At 40.6% G+C, this 22,144-nt stretch overlaps 2 protein-coding genes across 2 annotated transcripts in view; both read right to left on the reverse strand.

The window, feature by feature from the left end:
• Nucleotides 1–1,380: 1,380 nt before the first annotated feature.
• LOC131342282 (25-hydroxyvitamin D-1 alpha hydroxylase, mitochondrial) lies at nucleotides 1,381–5,041 on the reverse strand. Its single transcript, XM_058373003.1, has 9 exons — nucleotides 4,799–5,041; nucleotides 4,470–4,660; nucleotides 4,163–4,359; nucleotides 3,820–4,020; nucleotides 3,550–3,713; nucleotides 3,282–3,448; nucleotides 2,706–2,787; nucleotides 2,239–2,436; nucleotides 1,381–2,126 (listed from the first exon to the last, which is right to left on the reverse strand). Exons 1-9 carry the CDS (start codon nucleotides 4,967–4,969, stop codon nucleotides 2,013–2,015), a joined length of 1,485 nt encoding a protein of 494 aa, XP_058228986.1. The 5' UTR covers nucleotides 4,970–5,041; the 3' UTR covers nucleotides 1,381–2,012.
• An 8,701-nt stretch (nucleotides 5,042–13,742) lies between these two features.
• mettl1 (methyltransferase 1, tRNA methylguanosine) overlaps nucleotides 13,743–22,144 on the reverse strand; it is a 32,668-nt gene continuing 24,266 nt past the window's right edge. Inside the window, exons 5-6 of the mRNA XM_058373785.1 lie at nucleotides 21,998–22,099; nucleotides 13,743–15,267 (exon numbers count right to left, since the gene is read on the reverse strand). Of these exons, the coding sequence (XP_058229768.1) occupies nucleotides 15,151–15,267; nucleotides 21,998–22,099 (219 nt within the window). The 3' untranslated portion in view covers nucleotides 13,743–15,150. The remainder of the gene's footprint in view (nucleotides 15,268–21,997; nucleotides 22,100–22,144) is intronic.

Below are 22,144 nucleotides of genomic sequence, written 5' to 3' on the forward strand. Positions count from 1 at the left end.
TGTCTGATTGCATGAATTGATCTGTAAAATACTGTCAGTGATGTTTTCGTTCAATTATTACTGAATGATTTTAATATTCTATTCTAGTCTTCTTTTTCTTCTCTTTCTATTTTTCTTATTCTTTCATTTTTCCTCTTTTCCTTTCCTTTTCTCTTCTTTTTTCTTTCCCTTTTCTTTTTTCTCATATATTTATTTATTTTATTGTTATGTTTTTCTTGTGATACTTGTTTTTTCTTTTTAATATTTTTTCATCTATGACGTGTTTTTTGTTTTTTTTGTCTAATTTTGAACTTGCACTGATGTGTGCTTTTTTAACTTTTTTTGTATATAAAGAGAGGTTTAAAAGTAAAAGTCTCTCTCTGTCTCTCTCTCTGTCTCTCTCTCTGTCTCTCTCTCTGTCTCTCTCTCTGTCTCTATCAGTTTAAATTCAGTTGGCATGACAACAAATTGTACATGTATTGCCAAAGCATTTAAGAAGGGGTAAAGATTGCAAACAAAATTACAAAATCAACAAACAAATAAATAAGTCTACAAATAAATGTTAAATGAAAGCATAAAATCTATAGGTATGAGTGAGGTGTGTGTGTGTGTAAATGTGTGTGTGTGTGTGTGTAAATGTGTGTGTGTGTGTGTGTAAATGTGTGTGTGTGTGTGTGTAAATGTGTGTGTGTGTGTGTGTAAATGTGTGTGTGTGTGTGTAAATGTGTGTGTGTGTGTGTGTAAATGTGTGTGTGTGTGTGTGTAAATGTGTGTGTGTAAATGTGTGTGTGTGTAAATGTGTGTGTGTGTAAATGTGTGTGTGTAAATGTGTGTGTGTGTGTGTAAATGTGTGTGTGTGTAAATGTGTGTGTAAATGTGTGTGTGCAAGTGTGTTTGTGTGTGTAAATGTGTGTGTGTGTGTGTGTGTGTGTGTGTAAATGTGTGTGTGTGTAAATGTGTGTGTGTAAATGTGTGTGTGTGTAAATGTGTGTGTGTAAATGTGTGTGTGTGTGTGTAAATGTGTGTGTGTGTAAATGTGTGTGCAAGTGTGTTTGTGTGTGTAAATGTGTGTGTGTGTGTGTGTGTGTGAGAGAGAGTTCATGGGCGCGTCACTGATTGGTGGACTCCTCCCTCTTTTTGTGGTAGGCGTGGATTCTAGCTTTCTCCTTCAGTTCATTCACAGCCAGGTTGAGATTCCCATTTGTGCTGAATTTCAGCCCGAGGTATGTGTAATTAGTGACACGATAAATTTTGGTCATACCATTCTGTCTCTCTCTCTCTGTCTGTCTGTTTTTCTCTGTCTCTCTCTCTCTCTCTCTCTCTCTCTCTTTGCCTCTCTCTCTTCTTTAAGATTAAAATTTAATAAAATAAAAAAAACAAAAATAAATATTTCATTAGTAATTCTCTTTTAAATGAACAATTTATTAAAAAGCATTAAAAAGTGTAAAAAGCCTAGTGTAAGGGTAACAGTAACAATTATACTACAGTAACAACAGAGTAATGCTAACAAACAAGTAACAGTAACACTACAATAACATAAACAGACACGTAACAGTAACACTATATTAACAGTAACACTAAATAAACACTACAGTAAGAGTAACAGATGTGACTGATGCGAAAGTGTTGATTTTAAGCACCAGTACCTACATGCTACATGATGGCCACGGTCTGATTTCACTGTCTGACTTCAATCACATTTCATTTAGACACAAATCATCTCTAACTCTCTAGTTATCTATCATGCTCCACGGAACTCCTAGGAACTCAGAGGGCAACTGAGGGGCATGTCCGTGGGGATGTGGGGGTGTGGCGGGGTAGGATGGCATGTCCATTAGAGGGTGTATCCACTGGAAAACCCTCCACAAGCACATATTTATACTGATTGACCATCACATTAAAGTCAGACAAAGGAGTTATTCATCTGTCCCTGAGTGGAAACTTCAGCTTCTGTTCTGTTTCATATCCAGAAGACAAGATGATGAGCACCATGTGAACACACACACACACACACACACATTGTGGTCAGAGGCTCAGCGCTTGATGAACTGCAGATTAATTTCTCTGTCTGGAACCAGGAGAGTTCGGGTCATGGGTCGGACCACGCGACCGCTCGGATCCGGCTTTACGTCAAAATGCAGTAAAATCTGTAACAGAGTTTCAGAAATAAATGCATTTTAAACATTATTGATCAGTTTAGTAGTTTGATTCCTGCTGAATGAATGAAATGAACATTTCTGGAGAGTGAAGCTCTCCTACCCGACTGAGGGCCAGGTACAGCTCGAGTTCTGCGATTCTGCGGCCGATGCAGCTGCGCTTGCCAACTCCGAAGGGAAGAGAGGAATACGGGTGATTCCCTTCATCACGACTCAGCCACCGCTGCGGGAAAAACGAGTTTGGGTTGGAAAACTGAGCCGGATCACGTGATGTGGCGTAATGACACAGAGTGATGAGCGTCTGCAAACAGAGGGGGGTGGGGTTGCAGTGTAGGGAGGGGTCAGACATATATTATACATTATTTATTATACAGATCGTTTACATTCTCTTTCCTACATTAATGTACTACATAGTGCACTTCATGTTCAGGTGTAGGGAACAGGGGGCATGAAGACATTTAGGACATGGTGCAGGTGTCTGGGGACAGCTACAGGTACATTACATCAGAGCTCTGATTATTTATTAACATACATGGAGCTTATTCTGTACAATAATGAACACACTCATACCTTCTTGGGAATGATGTAGCCTCCGACTGTAATATTCCGATCTGTGATGACTCGAGCGTTCGCAGGAATAACGGGATACAGCCTGTTTATATACAATAAAACACTGATTATTAGAAACATGATGTTTACGTTCAGCCAATAAGAACACACTGTACTGCTGTCAGCCAATAAGAACACACTGTACTGCTGTCAGCCAATCAGAACACACTGTACTGCTGTCAGCCAATCAGAACACACTGTACTGCGGTCAGCCAATCAGAACACACTGTACTGCGGTCAGCCAATCAGAACACACTGTACTGCTGTCAGCCAATAAGAACACACTGTACTGCGGTCAGCCAATCAGAACACACTGTACTGCTGTCAGCCAATCAGAACACACTGTACTGCGGTCAGCCAATCAGAACACACTGTACTGCGGTCAGCCAATCAGAACACACTGTACTGCTGTCAGCCAATCAGAACACACTGTACTGCTGTCAGCCAATCAGAACATACTGTACTGGTCCCAGAAGTGATGAATGATAAGGAGAATATACAGCTTTGATATGCTACAAGTAGAAGAGAAATATGAACCTGGTGATTTCTTTAATGACGGCCTTCAGCAGAGGCATGGACGCTACATCTGCTGCAGTCGGGATTCTTCTGTCTCCCAGAACCTCCATGATCTCTGACCTCAGTGATCTCTGGATCTCAGGATGGCGGGAAAGTTCATAGAGTGACCAGGACAGTGTGCTGGAGATCTGAGAGACAGAACAGCAATCAGATGGAGGAACAGACGAAGTGACCATGTGTGAAAGTGTTAATGGAACTGCAGTAAGAGTTAACTGGAGTAAATCATCACCGTATCGACTCCTGCAAGCAGCAACTCTGTCACGTTACTGTACACCGACTTCATCGGCATTCCAGCTCGAGACAGGAAGTACGTCAGATATCGCCCCTCCACTTCCTCTCCACGCACCAGCTTCTCCTCTTCCTCTTTAAGGCGCTGATCGATATGACCCTTGGCTGTGGAAGAGTAAATACAGTCGCGTCGATGTGATGGTCAGCTCAATGCTGGACACGTTAAATCACACTGATGGTCATCTCTCAAACTTTTCACCTCTACACTCACCGAACTGGAACATGTAATCCCAGCACTGACAGAAGGTTCGCCACGGTTTGGGGAAAAGACGATGGAGCCACGCCGGCATCGCCATGGTGAGCAGCGTCATCACGAACATCGTGTTAATGGACTGGATAAAACGCTCTGTTTCCACGGGAACAACCGCATCTAAACAACCAATCCTGGACTCGAATAGTACCGAGGAGATACCTGAGAGAGAGAGAGAGAGAGAGAGAGAGAGAGAGAGGTGTACATTTTACATTTTATGTATGGCATTTGTCAATGTGATCTTAATTTAATCTCAGTTAAATCTCAGCAGTGTGTGTGTGTGTGTGTGTGTGTGTATGTGTACCTTCCAGGCCAAAGCGGTAGAACTCTGCTGCGATGTCACTGACGACTCCGTGACGATCTTGTTGTGTGTGTAGTTGGAGTTTGGTGATCAGATCGGTCACTACAGTGTTCAGGGTGCTGTCGTACGCCTCCACTGATTTGGGACGCAGCATGTGTTTGGAGAGAAGACTGCGAACTTTCTGCCACTCCTCCCCCTCACTGACCATGCCCACAACACAGCACCATGAGCCACCAATAATAGCATTTATATCTATATATAACATGTATAGATAACGTGTGTGTGTGTGTGTGTGTGTACATATACATACGAGGTCAGTAGGCCATATCCGTGTCCTCTGTGCTTCCTGTAGTCCTTCCAGGAGGAAATGTCTGACCTCATGGGTGTGTGTCCTTCCTGTCTGAGCACTTGCTCTATGAGCTCCGGTTCTGCGACGTGTACTGTCAGAACTGGACCGAAACTCGCCTTCCACATTGACCCGAACCGCCGCCGACCATCCAGCTGTGAATAAACACACACCCACTGTAGTGCACACTTCACTCAGTAATACACAACACTGATTTCAAAACATGACAATTCATGTTCAGGTGTGCTCCAGTGTGTGTGTGTGTGTGTGTGTGTGTGTGTGTGTGTGTTCACCTGCAGTTCGTGCAGTCTGGACAGTCCTCGGTTTGCCAGAAGATCCCAGACAAATCTGACAGCTGATGGTCCGGGCATCTGATCCAGAGTCCTCACCTCTGCCACAGGCTCTGGCCACTTAATCAATGGGGACACGCCCCTCCATGACACTCGCATCACCTGCTGCAGCATTTTCACACTCTGTACTCACACTTCACACACACACACACACTCTGTCTCTGCTGGAATGAATGTATCCTCCACGCACTCTGGCTCTGTATTTATAATACACACACACACACACACACACACACACATACACTGCTCACTCATTACTCACAGAAAGTGGGTGGAGTTGGCCTGGAGGTGTGGCCAATCAGAATGTAGGACTTCAGCAAACCCCTGAATTCTGAGCACGCTGTTACAGAGAACACACAAATATACAAATACATAGAAATGACACAGAAACATGAATTAACATCTGCACTGCTGAACATCTGCACTACTAAACATCTGCACTACTGAACACATGCACTACTGAACAGCTGCACTACTGAACACCTGCACTGCTGAACAGCTGCACTACTGAACATCTGCACTACTGAACACAAGCACTACTGAACAGCTGCACTAATGAACACATGCACTACTGAACACATGCACTACTGAACACCTGCACTACTGAACATCTGCACTAATGAACACCTGCACTGCTGAACACCTGCACTACTGAACATCTGCACTACTGAACATCTGCACTAATGAACACCTGCACTGCTGAACACCTGCACTACTGAACACCTGCACTACTGAACATCTGCACTACTGAACACCTGCACTACTGAACATCTGCACTACTGAACACCTGCACTACTGAACAGCTGCACTACTGAACACCTGCACTACTGAACATCTGCACTACTGAACACCTGCACTACTGAACATCTGCACTACTGAACACTTGCACTACTGAACATCTGCACTGCTGAACACATGCACTACTGAACACCTGCACTACTGAACATCTGCACTGCTGAACACCTGCACTACTGAACATCTACACTACTGAACACCTGTACTACTGAACATCTGCACTACTGAACACCTGCACTACTGAACATCTGCACTACTGAACACCTGCACTACTGAATATCTGCACTGCTGAATTAACACTCTTAATGTTGATATTTCAGGTTTGTACTGTAGTTTTAACCTTTAAAGTAAAATAAACAACAAAAATCTATTAAATCTTACAGTGTTTAATGTGTTAAATATTATTATTATTAAATATCAGCACACTGTGCAGCACACACACACACACTGACCTGGATTTTTGGATTTTGCATAAAATGAATCTATAAATCAATATGCTGTGTGTGTGTGTGTGTGTGTAGATGAACTTTATCAGCTGTGAGAAGTGTTAAAGCTGGATATCTTTGTAAAGTGCAGACTCCACTGTGTGTGTTCAGGTTAAAGAGTCGTCTGAAAACGCTGATTAGAAGAAAGCAGTGTCATTACATCATTACACATCTCCTTACACGTCCACACACACACACACACACGTCCACACACACACACACACACACACGTCCACACACACACACACACACACACACACACACACACACACACACACACACACACACACACACACACTAAACAAACAGACGTAGCGATCTGCAGTCACATTACACACTTGTAATGCTGTGTAATCTTTCTGATGCTCTGTGATAAAGCTGGCGCTCGGCCAACACTGTGTGTGTGTTCAGTGTAGAAATATAATCAGTACCGAGAACTGACCGCGTCCCAGCCGGACTTTTCAACCTCCTTTAGATTTCACGGAAGTGCAGAAAGCAGAACGTGGAGTGATGGAGGGACGTGGCATGATCTTTCAGCACGTACACTCCAGCCATCATCACATGACCTCATTAGCATATTTAAATATCCCCTCATTACCACCTTATACTAACACTGTTCATAATCTCAGAACCACATACTAGATCTAGAAGAGTAATGATTTATAATCCCACTCTGTGTTTATAATGATTTATAATCCCACTCTCAGTGTTTATAATGATTTATAATCCCACTCTCAGTGTTTATAATGATTTATAATCACACTCTCTGTGTTTATAATGATTGTAATCCCACTCTCTGTGTTTATAATGATTTATAATCCCACTCTGTATTTATAATGATTTATAATCCCACTCTCAGTGTTTATAATGATTTATAATCCCACCCTCAGTGTTTATAATGATTTATAATCCCACTCTGTGTTAATAATGATTTATAATCCGACTCTGTGTTTATAATGATTTATAATCCCACTCTCTGTGTTTATAATGATTATAATCCCACTTAGTGTTTATAATGATTATAATCTCACTCTCTGTGTTTATAATGATTTATAATCCCACTCTCAGTGTTGATAATGATTTATAATCCCACTCTCAGTGTTTATAATGATTTATAATCCCACTCTGTGTTTATAATGATTTATAATCCCACTCTTAGTGTTTATAATGATTATAATCCCACTCTTAGTGTATATAATGATTTATAATCCTACCCTCAGTGTTTATAATGATTTATAATCCCACTCTGTGTTTATAATGATTTATAATCCCACTCTCAGTGTTTATAATGATTTATAATCCCACCCTCAGTGTTTATAATGATTTATAATCCCACTCTCTGTGTTTATAATGATTTATAATCCCACTTAGTGTTTATAATGATTATAATCCCACCCTCAGTGTTTATAATGATTATAATCCCACTCTCAGTGTTTATAATGATTTATAATCCTACCCTCAGTGTTTATAATGATTTATAATCCTACCCTCAGTGTTTATAATGATTTATAATCCCACTCTCAGTGTTTATAATGATTTATAATCCTACCCTCAGTGTTTATAATGATTTATAATCCCACTCTGTGTTTATAATGATTTATAATCCCACTCTCAGTGTTTATAATGATTTATAATCCCACCCTCAGTGTTTATAATGATTTATAATCCCACTCTCTGTGTTTATAATGATTTATAATCCCACTCTCTGTGTTTATAATGATTATAATCCCACTTAGTGTTTATAATGATTTATAATCCCACCCTCAGTGTTTATAATGATTTATAATCCCACTCTCTGTGTTTATAATGATTTATAATCCCACTCTCTGTGTTTATAATGATTATAATCCCACTTAGTGTTTATAATGATTTATAATCCCACCCTCAGTGTTTATAATGATTTATAATCCCACTCTCTGTGTTTATAATGATTTATAATCCCACTCTCTGTGTTTATAATGATTATAATCCCACTTAGTGTTTATAATGATTTATAATCCCACTCTCAGTGTTTATAATGATTTATAATCCTACCCTCAGTGTTTATAATGATTTATAATCCCACTCTGTGTTTATAATGATTTATAATCCCACTCTCAGTGTTTATAATGATTTATAATCCCACCCTCAGTGTTTATAATGATTTATAATCCCACTCTCTGTGTTTATAATGATTTATAATCCCACTCTCTGTGTTTATAATGATTATAATCCCACTTAGTGTTTATAATGATTATAATCTCACTCTCTGTATTTATAATGATTTATAATCCCACTCTGTGTTTATAATGATTTATAATCCCACTCTGTGTTTATAATGATTTATAATCCCACTCTGTGTTTATAATGATTATAATCTCACTTAGTGTTTATAATGATTATAATCCCACTTAGTGTTTATAATGATTATAATCCCACTCTCAGTGTTTATAATGATTTATAATCCCACCCTCAGTGTTTATAATGACTTATAATCCCACTCTGTGTTTATAATGATTTATAATCCCACTCTCAGTGTTTATAATGATTTATAATCCCACTCTCTGTGTTTATAATGATTTATAATCCCACTCTCTGTGTTTATAATGATTTATAATCCGACTCTGTGTTTATAATGATTTATAATCCCACTCTCAGTGTTTATAATGATTTATAATCCGACTCTGTGTTTATAATGATTTATAATCCCACCCTCAGTGTTTATAATGATTTATAATCCCACTTAGTGTTTATAATGATTTATAATCCCACTCTCTGTGTTTATAATGATTTATAATCCCACTCTCAGTGTTTATAATGATTTATAATCCCACTCTCTGTGTTTATAATGATTTATAATCCCACTCTCAGTGTTTATAATGATTTATAATCCCACTCTCTGTGTTTATAATGATTATAATCTCACTCTCTGTGTTTATAATGATTTATAATCCCACTCTGTGTTTATAATGATTTATAATCCCACTCTCTGTGTTTATAATGATTTATAATCCCACTTAGTGTTTATAATGATTATAATCCCACCCTCAGTGTTTATAATGATTTATAATCCCACTCTGTGTTTATAATGATTTATAATCCCACTCTCAGTGTTTATAATGATTTATAATCCCACTCTGTGTTTATAATGATTTATAATCCCACTCTGTGTTTATAATGATTTATAATCCCACTCTCAGTGTTTATAATGATTTATAATCCCACTCTCTGTGTTTATAATGATTATAATCCCACTTAGTGTTTATAATGATTATAATCTCACTCTCTGTGTTTATAATGATTTATAATCCCACTCTCTGTGTTTATAATGATTATAATCCCACTTAGTGTTTATAATGATTATAATCTCACTCTCAGTGTTTATAATGATTTATAATCCCACTCTCTGTGTTTATAACGATTATAATCCCACTTAGTGTTTATAATGATTATAATCTCACTCTCTGTGTTTATAATGATTTATAATCCCACTCTCTGTGTTTATAATGATTATAATCCCACTTAGTGTTTATAATGATTATAATCTCACTCTCTGTGTTTATAATGATTTATAATCCCACTCTCTGTGTTTATAATGATTATAATCCCACTTAGTGTTTATAATGATTATAATCTCACTCTCTGTGTTTATAATGATTTATAATCCCACTCTCTGTGTTTATAATGATTTATAATCCCACTCTCTGTGTTTATAATGATTTATAATCCCACTCTCAGTGTTTATAATGATTTATAATCCCACTTAGTGTTTATAATGATTATAATCTCACTCTCTGTGTTTATAATGATTTATAATCCCACTCTCAGTGTTTATAATGATTTATAATCCCACTTAGTGTTTATAATGATTATAATCTCACTCTCTGTGTTTATAATGATTTATAATCCCACTCTCTGTGTTTATAATGATTATAACCCCACTTAGTGTTTATAATGATTATAATCTCACTCTCTGTATTTATAATGATTTATAATCCCACCCTGTGTTTATAATGATTTATAATCCCACTCTGTGTTTATAATGATTATAATCTCACTTAGTGTTTATAATGATTATAATCCCACTTAGTGTTTATAATGATTATAATCCCACTCTCAGTGTTTATAATGATTTATAATCCCACCCTCAGTGTTTATAATGATTTATAATCCCACTCTGTGTTTATAATGATTTATAATCCCACTCTCAGTGTTTATAATGATTTATAATCCCACTCTCTGTGTTTATAATGATTTATAATCCCACTCTCAGTGTTTATAATGATTTATAATCCGACTCTGTGTTTATAATGATTTATAATCCCACCCTCAGTGTTTATAATGATTTATAATCCCACTTAGTGTTTATAATGATTTATAATCCCACTCTCTGTGTTTATAATGATTTATAATCCCACTCTCAGTGTTTATAATGATTTATAATCCCACTCTCTGTGTTTATAATGATTTATAATCCCACTCTGTGTTTATAATGATTTATAATCCCACTCTCTGTGTTTATAATGATTTATAATCCCACTTAGTGTTTATAATGATTATAATCCCACCCTCAGTGTTTATAATGATTTATAATCCCACTCTGTGTTTATAATGATTTATAATCCCACTCTGTGTTTATAATGATTTATAATCCCACTCTCAGTGTTTATAATGATTTATAATCCCACTCTCTGTGTTTATAATGATTATAATCCCACTTAGTGTTTATAATGATTATAATCTCACTCTCTGTGTTTATAATGATTTATAATCCCACTCTCTGTGTTTATAATGATTATAATCCCACTTAGTGTTTATAATGATTATAATCTCACTCTCAGTGTTTATAATGATTTATAATCCCACTCTCTGTGTTTATAACGATTATAATCCCACTTAGTGTTTATAATGATTATAATCTCACTCTCTGTGTTTATAATGATTTATAATCCCACTCTCTGTGTTTATAATGATTATAATCCCACTTAGTGTTTATAATGATTATAATCTCACTCTCTGTGTTTATAATGATTTATAATCCCACTCTCTGTGTTTATAATGATTATAATCCCACTTAGTGTTTATAATGATTATAATCCCACCCTCAGTGTTTATAATGATTTATAATCCCACTCTGTGTTTATAATGATTTATAATCCCACTCTGTGTTTATAATGATTTATAATCCCACCCTCAGTGTTTATAATGATTTATAATCCCACTCTGTGTTTATAATGATTTATAATCCCACTCTGTGTTTATAATGATTTATAATCCCACTCTCAGTGTTTATAATGATTTATAATCCCACTCTCTGTGTTTATAATGATTATAATCCCACTTAGTGTTTATAATGATTATAATCTCACTCTCTGTGTTTATAATGATTTATAATCCCACTCTCTGTGTTTATAATGATTATAATCCCACTTAGTGTTTATAATGATTATAATCTCACTCTCAGTGTTTATAATGATTTATAATCCCACTCTCTGTGTTTATAACGATTATAATCCCACTTAGTGTTTATAATGATTATAATCTCACTCTCTGTGTTTATAATGATTTATAATCCCACTCTCTGTGTTTATAATGATTATAATCCCACTTAGTGTTTATAATGATTATAATCTCACTCTCTGTGTTTATAATGATTTATAATCCCACTCTCTGTGTTTATAATGATTATAATCCCACTTAGTGTTTATAATGATTATAATCTCACTCTCTGTGTTTATAATGATTATAATCCCACTCTGTGTTTATAATGATTATAATCCCACTTAGTGTTTATAATGATTATAATCTCACTCTCTGTGTTTATAATGATTTATAATCCCACTCTCTGTGTTTATAATGATTTATAATCCCACTCTCTGTGTTTATAATGATTATAATCCCACTTAGTGTTTATAATGATTATAATCTCACTCTCTGTGTTTATAATGATTTATAATCCCACTCTGTGTTTATAATGATTATAATCCCACTTAGTGTTTATAATGATTATAATCCCACTCTCAGTGTTTATAATGATTTATAATCCCACTCTGTGTTTATAATGATTTATAATCCCACTCTCAGTGTTTATAATGATTTATAATCCCACTCTCAGTGTTTATAATGATTTATAATCCCACTCTGTGTTTATAATGATTTATAATCCCACTCTCAGTGTTTATAATGATTTATAATCCCACTCTCAGTGTTTATAATGATTTATAATCCCACTCTTTATACTCTTTATTTATACTGTGTACATCACAAAGGTGTGTGGGAGGGACTGAATAAAGGTCTGACCATCTCACCAAACATGTGTGTACTGAATGGCCAGTTCCTGATTTATTCCTCTCTCTCTCTGCTGTTCTAATCAGCTCCACTCTTCTGGAAGGTTCTCCACTAGATGTTGGAGTGTGTCTGTGGGGATTAGTGATCATTTAGCTACAGGAGCATTACTGAGATCAGACTCTGATGTTGTGAGAGTGAGGAGGTCTGGGGGTCAGAGTCAGGGCTCTGTGCAGGACACTCCAGTTTTTCACTCCAACCTTCACCTCCACAGCATGTCTTCATGGAGCTGTTCTGTTTGTTCCTACAACATTAAGTCTAATTAAATATATGATGTAATGCTCTTTCAATAAACAGTTGGTATGAAGAGAAATCAGACGCTTGGGGACCTGTTGTTATAGACAAATAATCAACTGCAGCTTACTTTCTGTTCCGCTGTATTAAAGTTAAAACACACCACAGTTTACATCACACCTCTAATCTGAAGGAGCAGCGTGACTGACCACCTTTACTCCGAGTTCTGGTTACTCTACACACAACTCTCTGAGTTTAGAGAATCGGTCAGTACTTTATCTGAAACTGCTTCCACACAACTTTATTTCAGCAACTGGGTGAAAGGTCAGCACATTATACAGAGGTCAAAGGTCAAATCCAGAAATAAACCCAGGACAAATACTGACAGTCAGGTAACAGAAGTCACTTAAATCTCTCTCTTTCTCTCTCGCACACACACACAGTTTGAATGTAAAGATAGTAGTGTTAATGTATATAGTGATGTGATTCAGTGAAGTAACAAAGGCCACATGAAGTAAAACATTAACACCATGGCCAATCAGTTAGCATTGGAGTCATGCTAGCTAATACGCTGGATGCTAAGTGGAATATGCTTTAGATCATTTTATCTGCTAGCTTTATGTTAGAGATGAGCAGAATGACATGGTTAGTTCCAGCTTCTGTACCTCACAAAAGAACCTGTGAGGATTTTTATCCAGCTCTTGATTAGATTTGCAGAACTTGTGAATAAACATCTCCGAGCTCGGGAGGAGTTCTACACGGAATTCTACACGGAATTCCAGAGAAATGTCTTTATTTAAAGTGCTGTGTGAATTCACTCGCTCAGGTTCAGGGCAGAAAACAAAATAAAAATAAAAGACTGAAGGTGTGGAGAGAGATAAAGTCTGCTGCAGGAGAGAACACAACTCACTGTAATAAGATCAGTGATGAGGATGATGAACACACACACACACACACACACACACACACACTAAAGATGTCTAAATTTAATCTTAACTTTAAATCATTTGGACTTTCTTCTGTAGATTATAAATGTTAAAGTTGAGAGGTTACAGATCACATCAGTCTCTTTATTAAAGCAGATTTCACAGAACAGACAGATAGACTTCAGAAAATCTGCTCAGGTTTGTGTGTGAAAGAGGAAAAGGTCAGAGAAATGGACACAGGAGACTGGACAGGCTTCAGAAGGGGGGGGGGTGGGGTGGCAGGTGAGAGAGAGAGACAGTAAGAGGGGGGAACTGCTAATTCAGAAAAAAGAAAAACAGCAGAGGAGTGAAGGGAAGAGAGTCAGTGGGTCAGTCTGAGTTCTGATCCGGTTTTCAGTTTACAATATAAAATAAGTTGATAATAAATATTTAGAAAATAGACAATGTGAAAAAGAGCTTTTTTTTAAATTATTATTATTAAAACATAAATGATTGTGAATGAAAACTGAAGCTAAATTAAATTGAATATCCAGAAAAAACTAATCAGAGTGTGAAGTGAGACCGGTTCTGGTTCTGGTTCTGGAGAAGAGGAAACATCACAGATCATCTCCTCAGATCTTCTCAACACAACCACAGCTAACTGGCATGTTTGTAGCTTAGGAGGTCATGTGGTCAGTGTGGGGTTTTGGGGGTCATGTGGTCAGTGTGGGGTTTTGGGGGTCATGTGGTCAGTGTGGGGTTTTGGGGGTCATGTGGTCAGTGTGGGGTTTTGGGGGTCATGTGGTCACTCTGGGGTTTTGGGGGTCATGTGGTCAGTGTGGGGTTTTGGGGGTCATGTGGTCAGTGTGGGGTTTTGGGGGTCATGTGGTCAGTGTGGGGTTTTGGGGGTCATGTGGTCACTCTGGGGTTTTGGGGGTCATGTGGTCACTCTGGGGTTTTGGGGGTCATGTGGTCAGTGTGGGGTTTTGGGGGTCATGTGGTCAGTGTGGGGTTTTGGAGGTCATGTGGTCAGTGTGGGGTTTTGGAGGTCATGTGGTCAGTGTGGGGTTTTGGGGGTCATGTGGTCACTGGGGTTTTGGGGGTCATGTGGTCACTCTGGGGTTTTGGGGGTCATGTGGTCACTCTGGGGTTTTGGGGGTCATGTGGTCACTGGGGTTTTAGGGGTCATGTGGTCAGTGTGGGGTTTTGGGGGTCATGTGGTCAGTGTGGGGTTTTGGAGGTCATGTGGTCACTGGGGTTTTGGGGGTCATGTGGTCACTGGGGTTTTGGGGGTCATGTGGTCAGTGTGGGGTTTTGGAGGTCATGTGGTCAGTGTGGGGTTTTGGGGGTCATGTGGTCAGTGTGGGGTTTTAGGGGTCATGTGGTCAGTGTGGGGTTTTAGGGGTCATGTGGTCAGTGTGGGGTTTTGGAGGTCATGTGGTCAGTGTGGGGTTTTGGAGGTCATGTGGTCAGTGTGGGGTTTTGGGGGTCATGTGGTCACTCTGGGGTTTTAGGGGTCATGTGGTCAGTGTGGGTTTCAGAGGAAAGCATCTCAGCTCAGATCTTCGACTCTGCGGAAAACAGCGAGGAAGTTCTTCCCTCCGTTTCTCTGCACCTTCTTCCCTTCTTCTGTACAAGTTCCCAAACGACCCACAATGACATCATCCTTCTGCAGAAACAAAAGGTCAAAGGTCATGTTAAAGTGCTGCCAAAATATCAAAACTACCAAAGCTGTCTACTTATCTGATTGTCTGCCCACCTGCTCCTCCATCCACCTGTCTCACTCCCTCCATCCACCTGTCTCACTCCCTCCATCCACCTGTCTCACTCCCTCCATCCACCCATCTCATTCTCACTCTCTCCATCCACCCATCTCATTCTCACACTCTCCATTCACCTGTCTCACTCTCTCCATCCACCTGTCTCCCTCCCTCCATCCACCCGTCGCACTCTCACTCTCTCCATCCATCCATCTCACTCTCACTCCCTCTATTCACCTGTCTCACTCTCTCCATCCACCTGTCTCACTCTCACTCTCTCCATCCACCTGTCTCACTCTCACTCTCTCCATCCACCCGTCTCACTCTCTCCATCCATCCACCCATCTCATTCTCACTCTCTCCATCCACCTTTCTCACTCTCTCCATCCACCCATCTCATTCTCACTCTCTCCATCCACCTTTCTCACTCCCTCCATCCACCCATCTCATTCTCACACTCTCCATTCACCTGTCTCACTCTCTCCATCCACCAGTCTCACTCTCACTCTCTCCATCCACCCGTCTCACTCTCTCCATCCATCCACCCATCTCATTCTCACTCTCTCCATCTACCTTTCTCACTCTCTCCATCCACCCGTCACACTCTCTCCATCCACCCATCTCATTCTCACACTCTCCATTCACCTGTCTCACTCTCTCCATCCACGTGTCTCACTCTCTCCATCCACGTGTCTCACTCTCACTCTCTCCATCCACCTGTCTCACTCTCACTCTCTCCATCCACCCATCTCACTCTCTCCATCCACCCATCTCACTCTCTCCATCCACCCATCTCATTCTCACTCTCTCCTTCCACCTTTCTCACTCTCTCCATCCACCCATCTCATTCTCACTCTCTCCATCCACCCATCTCATTCTCACTCTCTCCATCCACCTTTCTCACTCTCTCCATCCACCCGTCACACTCTCTCCATCCACCCATCTCATTCTCACTCTCTCCATCCACCCATCTCATTCTCACACTCTCCATTCACCTGTCTCACTCTCTCCATCCACCTGTCTCACTCCCTCCATCCACCTGTCTCACTCCCTCCATCTACCCATTGCACTCTCACTCTCTCCATCCATCCATCTCACTCCCTCTATTCACCTGTCTCACTCTCTCCATCCACCTGTCTCACTCTCTCCATCCACCCGTCTCACTCTCTCCATCCACCCATCTCATTCTCACTCTCTCCATCCACCCATCTCATTCTCACTCTCTCCATCCACCCATCTCATTCTCACTCTCTCCATCCACCCGTCACACTCTCTCCATCCACCCATCTCATTCTCACACTCTCCATTCACCTGTCTCACTCTCTCCATTCACCTGTCTCACTCCCTCCATCCACCCGTCACACTCTCACTCTCTCCATCCATCATCTCACTCTCTCCATCCATCATCTCACTCTCTCCATCCATCCATCTCACTCCCTCTATTCACCTGTCTCACTCTCTCCATTCACCTGTCTCAATCTCCATCCACGTCTCATTCCCTCCATCCATCCGTCTCACTCTCTCCATTCACCTGTCTCACTCTCTCCATCCATCCGTCTCACTCTCTCTATTCACCTGTCTCACTCTCTCCATCCACCTTTCTCACTCTTTCCATCCACCCATCTCATTCTCACACTCTCCATTCACCTGTCTCAGTCTCTCCCTCCACCTGTCTCACTCCCTCCACCTGTCTCACTCCCTCCACCCACCTGTCTCACTCTCCATCCACGTCTCATTCCCTCCATCCACCCGTCGCACTCTCTCCATCCACCTGTCTCACACTCTCCATCCATCTCTCACTCTCTCCATCCACCCATCGCGCTCTCACTTTTTCTATCCACCCGTCTCACTCTCTCCATCCACCTGTCTCACTCTCCATCCACGTCTCATTCCCTCCATCCACCCGTCGCACTCTCTCCATCCACCTGTCTCATGCTCTCCATCCACCCATCGCACTCTCACTCTCTCCATCAGCTCACTCTCTCCATCCATTGGCTCACTCTCTCCATCCACCTGTCGCACGCTCACCCTCTCCATCCATCCGTCTCACTCTCTCCATTCACCTGTCTCACTCTCTCCATCCATCCGTCTCACTCTCTCTATCCACCCATCCCACTCTTACTTTTTCTATCCACCCATCTCACTCCCTCCATCCACCCGTCATGCACTCTCCATCCACCTGTTTCACTCTCTCCATCCACCCATCTCACTCTCTCCATCCATCGACTCACTCTCTCTCTCCCTCCACCTGTCTCACTCTCTCTCTCTCCATCCACCTGTCTCACTCTCTCTCTCTCCATCCACCTGTCTCACTCTCTCTCTCTCCATCCACCTGTCTCACTCTCTCTCTCTCCATCCACCTGTCTCACTCTGTCTTACTTTCTTACTTCTATTTATCTATTTATCTGACAATTAACATGTATGTCGCTTTAACTTCTCTGTCTTAGAATAAATAAGCGTGTACATGTGTATGTGTGCGTATGTGTGTGTGTACGTGTGTGTATGTTGTATGTGTGTGTACATGTGTATGTGTGTGTGTGCGTGTGTTGTGTGTGTACATGTGTGTGTATGTGTGCGTGTACATGTGTATGTGTGTACGTGTGTGTGTGTTGTATAGCTGTGTACATGTGTATGTATATATGTGTGTGTGTGTGTATATGTGTGCGTGTGTGTTGTATGTGTGAGTACATGTGTATGTGTGCGTGTGTGTTCATGTGTTGTATGTGTGTGTACATGTGCGCATTTGTGTTGTATGTGTGTGTACATGTGTATGTGTGTGTATGCGTGTCACGTGTGTGTGTATGCATGTGTGTTGTGTGTGTCTATGTGTTCGTGTGTTGTGTGTGTACATGTGTATGTGTGTGTGTGCGCGCGTGTGTGGTGTGTGTGTGTGTGTATGCATTCTGTGTGTGTGTACGTGTGCATTGTATGTGCGTGTACATGTGTATGTGTGTACGTGTGTGTGTGTTGTATAGGTGTGTACATGTGTATGTATATATGTGTGTGTGTGTGTGTATATATGTGTGCGTGTGTGTTGTATGTGTGAGTACATGTGTATGTGTGCTTGTGTGTTGTGTGTGTGTGTGTTCGTGTGTTGTATGTGTGTGTACATGTGTATGTGTGTGTATGCGTGTGTGTGTATGCATGTGTGTTGTGTGTGTGTGTGTGTTCGTGTGTATGTGTGTGTGTACATGTGTATGCGTGTGTGTGTATGCATGTGTGTTGTGTGTGTATGTGTTCGTGTGTTGTATGTGTGTATGTGTGTGTGTACATGTGTATGTGTGTGTGTGCGCGTGTGTGGTATGTGTACGTGTGTGTGTATGCATTCTGTGTGTGTGTACGTGTGCATTGTATGTGTGTGTACGTGTATGTGTTGTGTGTGTACATGTGTATGTGTGTATATGTGTGCGTGTGTGTATATTGTATGTGCGTGTACATGTGTACATGTGTATGTATATATGTGTGTGTATATATGTGTGCGTGTGTGTTGTATGTGTGAGTACATGTGTATGTGTGTGCTTGTGTGTTGTATGTGTGTGTACATGTGTGTGTGTTCGTGTGTTGTATGTGTGTGTACATGTGCGCATGTGTGTACAGACCAATTTGATGCAGCGTGTGGCGTATGGTCTGAGCACTGACAGGCTGACCCCCCACCCCACTGACCGGCTGACCCCCCACCCCACTGACAGGCTGACCCCCCATGTGTGTACGTGTGTGTGTGTTGTATAGCTGTGTACATGTGTATGTATATATATGTGTGTGTGTGTGTATATGTGTGCGTGTGTGTTGTATGTGTGAGTACATGTGTATGTGTGCGTGTGTGTTCATGTGTTGTATGTGTGTGTACATGTGCGCATTTGTGTTGTATGTGTGTGTACATGTGTATGTGTGTGTATGCGTGTCACGTGTGTGTGTATGCATGTGTGTTGTGTGTGTCTATGTGTTCGTGTGTTGTGTGTGTACATGTGTATGTGTGTGTGTGCGCGCGTGTGTGGTATGTGTGTGTGTGTGTATGCATTCTGTGTGTGTGTACGTGTGCATTGTATGTGCGTGTACATGTGTATGTGTGTACGTGTGTGTGTGTTGTATAGGTGTGTACATGTGTATGTATATATGTGTGTGTGTGTGTGTATATATGTGTGCGTGTGTGTTGTATGTGTGAGTACATGTGTATGTGTGCTTGTGTGTTGTGTGTGTGTGTGTTCGTGTGTTGTATGTGTGTGTACATGTGTATGTGTGTGTATGCGTGTGTGTGTATGCATGTGTGTTGTGTGTGTGTGTGTGTGTTCGTGTGTATGTGTGTGTGTACATGTGTATGCGTGTGTGTGTATGCATGTGTGTTGTGTGTGTATGTGTTCGTGTGTTGTATGTGTGTATGTGTGTGTATGTGTGTGTGTACATGTGTATGTGTGTGTGTGCGCGTGTGTGGTATGTGTGTACGTGTGTGTGTATGCATTCTGTGTGTGTGTACGTGTGTACATGTGTATGTATATATGTGTGTGTGTGTGTGTATATATATGTGTGCGTGTGTGTTGTATGTGTGAGTACATGTGTATGTGTGCTTGTGTGTTGTGTGTGTGTGTGTTCGTGTGTTGTATGTGTGTGTACATGTGTATGTGTGTGTATGCGTGTGTGTGTATGCATGTGTGTTGTGTGTGTGTGTGTGTGTTCGTGTGTATGTGTGTGTGTACATGTGTATGCGTGTGTGTGTATGCATGTGTGTTGTGTGTGTATGTGTTCGTGTGTTGTATGTGTGTATGTGTGTGTATGTGTGTGTGTACATGTGTATGTGTGTGTGTGCGCGTGTGTGGTATGTGTGTACGTGTGTGTGTATGCATTCTGTGTGTGTGTACGTGTGCATTGTATGTGTGTGTACGTGTATGTGTTGTGTGTGTACATGTGTATGTGTGTATATGTGTGCGTGTGTGTATATTGTATGTGTGTGTACATGTGTACGTGTGTGTGTGTTGTATATGTGTGTACATGTGTATGTATATATGTGTGTGTATATATGTGTGCGTGTGTGTTGTATGTGTGAGTACATGTGTATGTGTGTGCTTGTGTGTTGTATGTGTGTGTACATGTGTGTGTGTTCGTGTGTTGTATGTGTGTGTACATGTGCGCATGTGTGTACAGACCAATTTGATGCAGCGTGTGGCGTATGGTCTGAGCACTGACAGGCTGACCCCCCACCCCACTGACCGGCTGACCCCCCACCCCACTGACAGGCTGACCCCCCACTCCTTCAACCTCTGCAGCAATGCTGGCAGCACTCATACGTCTATTTCCCAAAGACGACCTCCGGATACGACACTGAGCACATACACTCAACTTCTTTGGTGGACCATGGTGAGGCCTGTTCTGAGTAGAACCTGTCCTGTAAAACCGCTGTATGGTCTTGCCCACCGTGCTGCAGCTCAGTTTCAGGGTCTTGGCAATCTTCTTATAGCCTAGGCCATCTTTATGTAGAGCAACAAATCTTTTTTTCAGATCCTCAGAGAGTTCTTTGCCATGAGGTGCCATGTTGAACTTCCAGTGACCAGTATGAGAGAGTGTGAGAGCGATAACACCAAATTTAACACACCTGCTCCCCATTCACACCTGAGACCTTGTAACACTAACGAGTCACATGACACCGGGGAGGGGAAATGGCTAATTGGGCCCAATTTGGACATTCCCACTTAGGGGTGGAGTCACTTTTGTTCCCAACGGTTTAGACATTAATGTCTGTGTGTTGAGTTATTTTGAGGGGACAGCAAATTTACACTGTTATACAGGCTGGACACTCACTACTGTACATTGGAGCAGAGGGGCATTTCTTCAGTGTTGTCTCATGAAAAGATACTGTGATATACTGTATATAAATATATACATATATATATATATATATATATATATATATATATATATATATATATATATATATATATATATATATGTTACAATCATATATACTATTAGTTACGTGTTTTTTTCTACAGTTCTCAAATGTTGTAGATCATTTTATTTCATTTACATTTCACTGCACATTCTTTTTCTTTTTTCGGTGCTAAGTGTCCTGTGTTTTTTGTGTTGTCTTTTTGTATTTATTGTTTCTGCACTGTCTTGTCGTTGCTCTGTTTGCACCTAGCTGCACACTCTGCACTTTCTGTGGCTTGGACAAACTCCTGTCCTAGCTCTGTGGTGTTCTTGTGTTTGATCTTTATGTTGTATGTTTCTGTAGCACCAGGTCCTGGAGAAACGCTGTTTCATTTCACTCTGTACTGCATCAGATACATGTGGGCGAAATGACAATAAAGATTCTTGAATCTTGTGTGTGTGTGTGTGTGTGTATGTTGTATGTGTGTGTACATGTGTATGTATGTGTGTTGTATGTGTGTGTACATGTGTATGTGAGTGTCTGTTGTGTGTGTTGTATGTGTGTGTACATGTGTTGTGTGTGTACATGTGTATGTGTGTACATGTGTATGCATGTGTGTTGTATGTGTGTGTGAGTGTCTGTTGTATGTGTGTTGTATGAGTGTGTACGTGTGTTGTGTGTGTATATATGTGTATGTGTATGTGTGTGTGTGTTGTATGTGTGTGTACGTGTGTATGTGTGTTTACATGTGTATGTGTATGTTTGTGTGTAAACAGTACCAGCTCTTCCTCAGACACTCGGCAGAATAGCGGATGCTCTGTAAAGTGTTTCACCATCCACACGTGCACTTCCTCTACGTCTGTCATGGTGTAAACTAAACCCTGTCACACACACACACACTCAGAAACAATCACAGAAGCATCACA

The sequence above is a fragment of the Hemibagrus wyckioides genome, linkage group LG21, assembly GCF_019097595.1.
Source record: "Hemibagrus wyckioides isolate EC202008001 linkage group LG21, SWU_Hwy_1.0, whole genome shotgun sequence".
In the NCBI taxonomy this organism is placed as follows: domain Eukaryota; kingdom Metazoa; phylum Chordata; class Actinopteri; order Siluriformes; family Bagridae; genus Hemibagrus; species Hemibagrus wyckioides.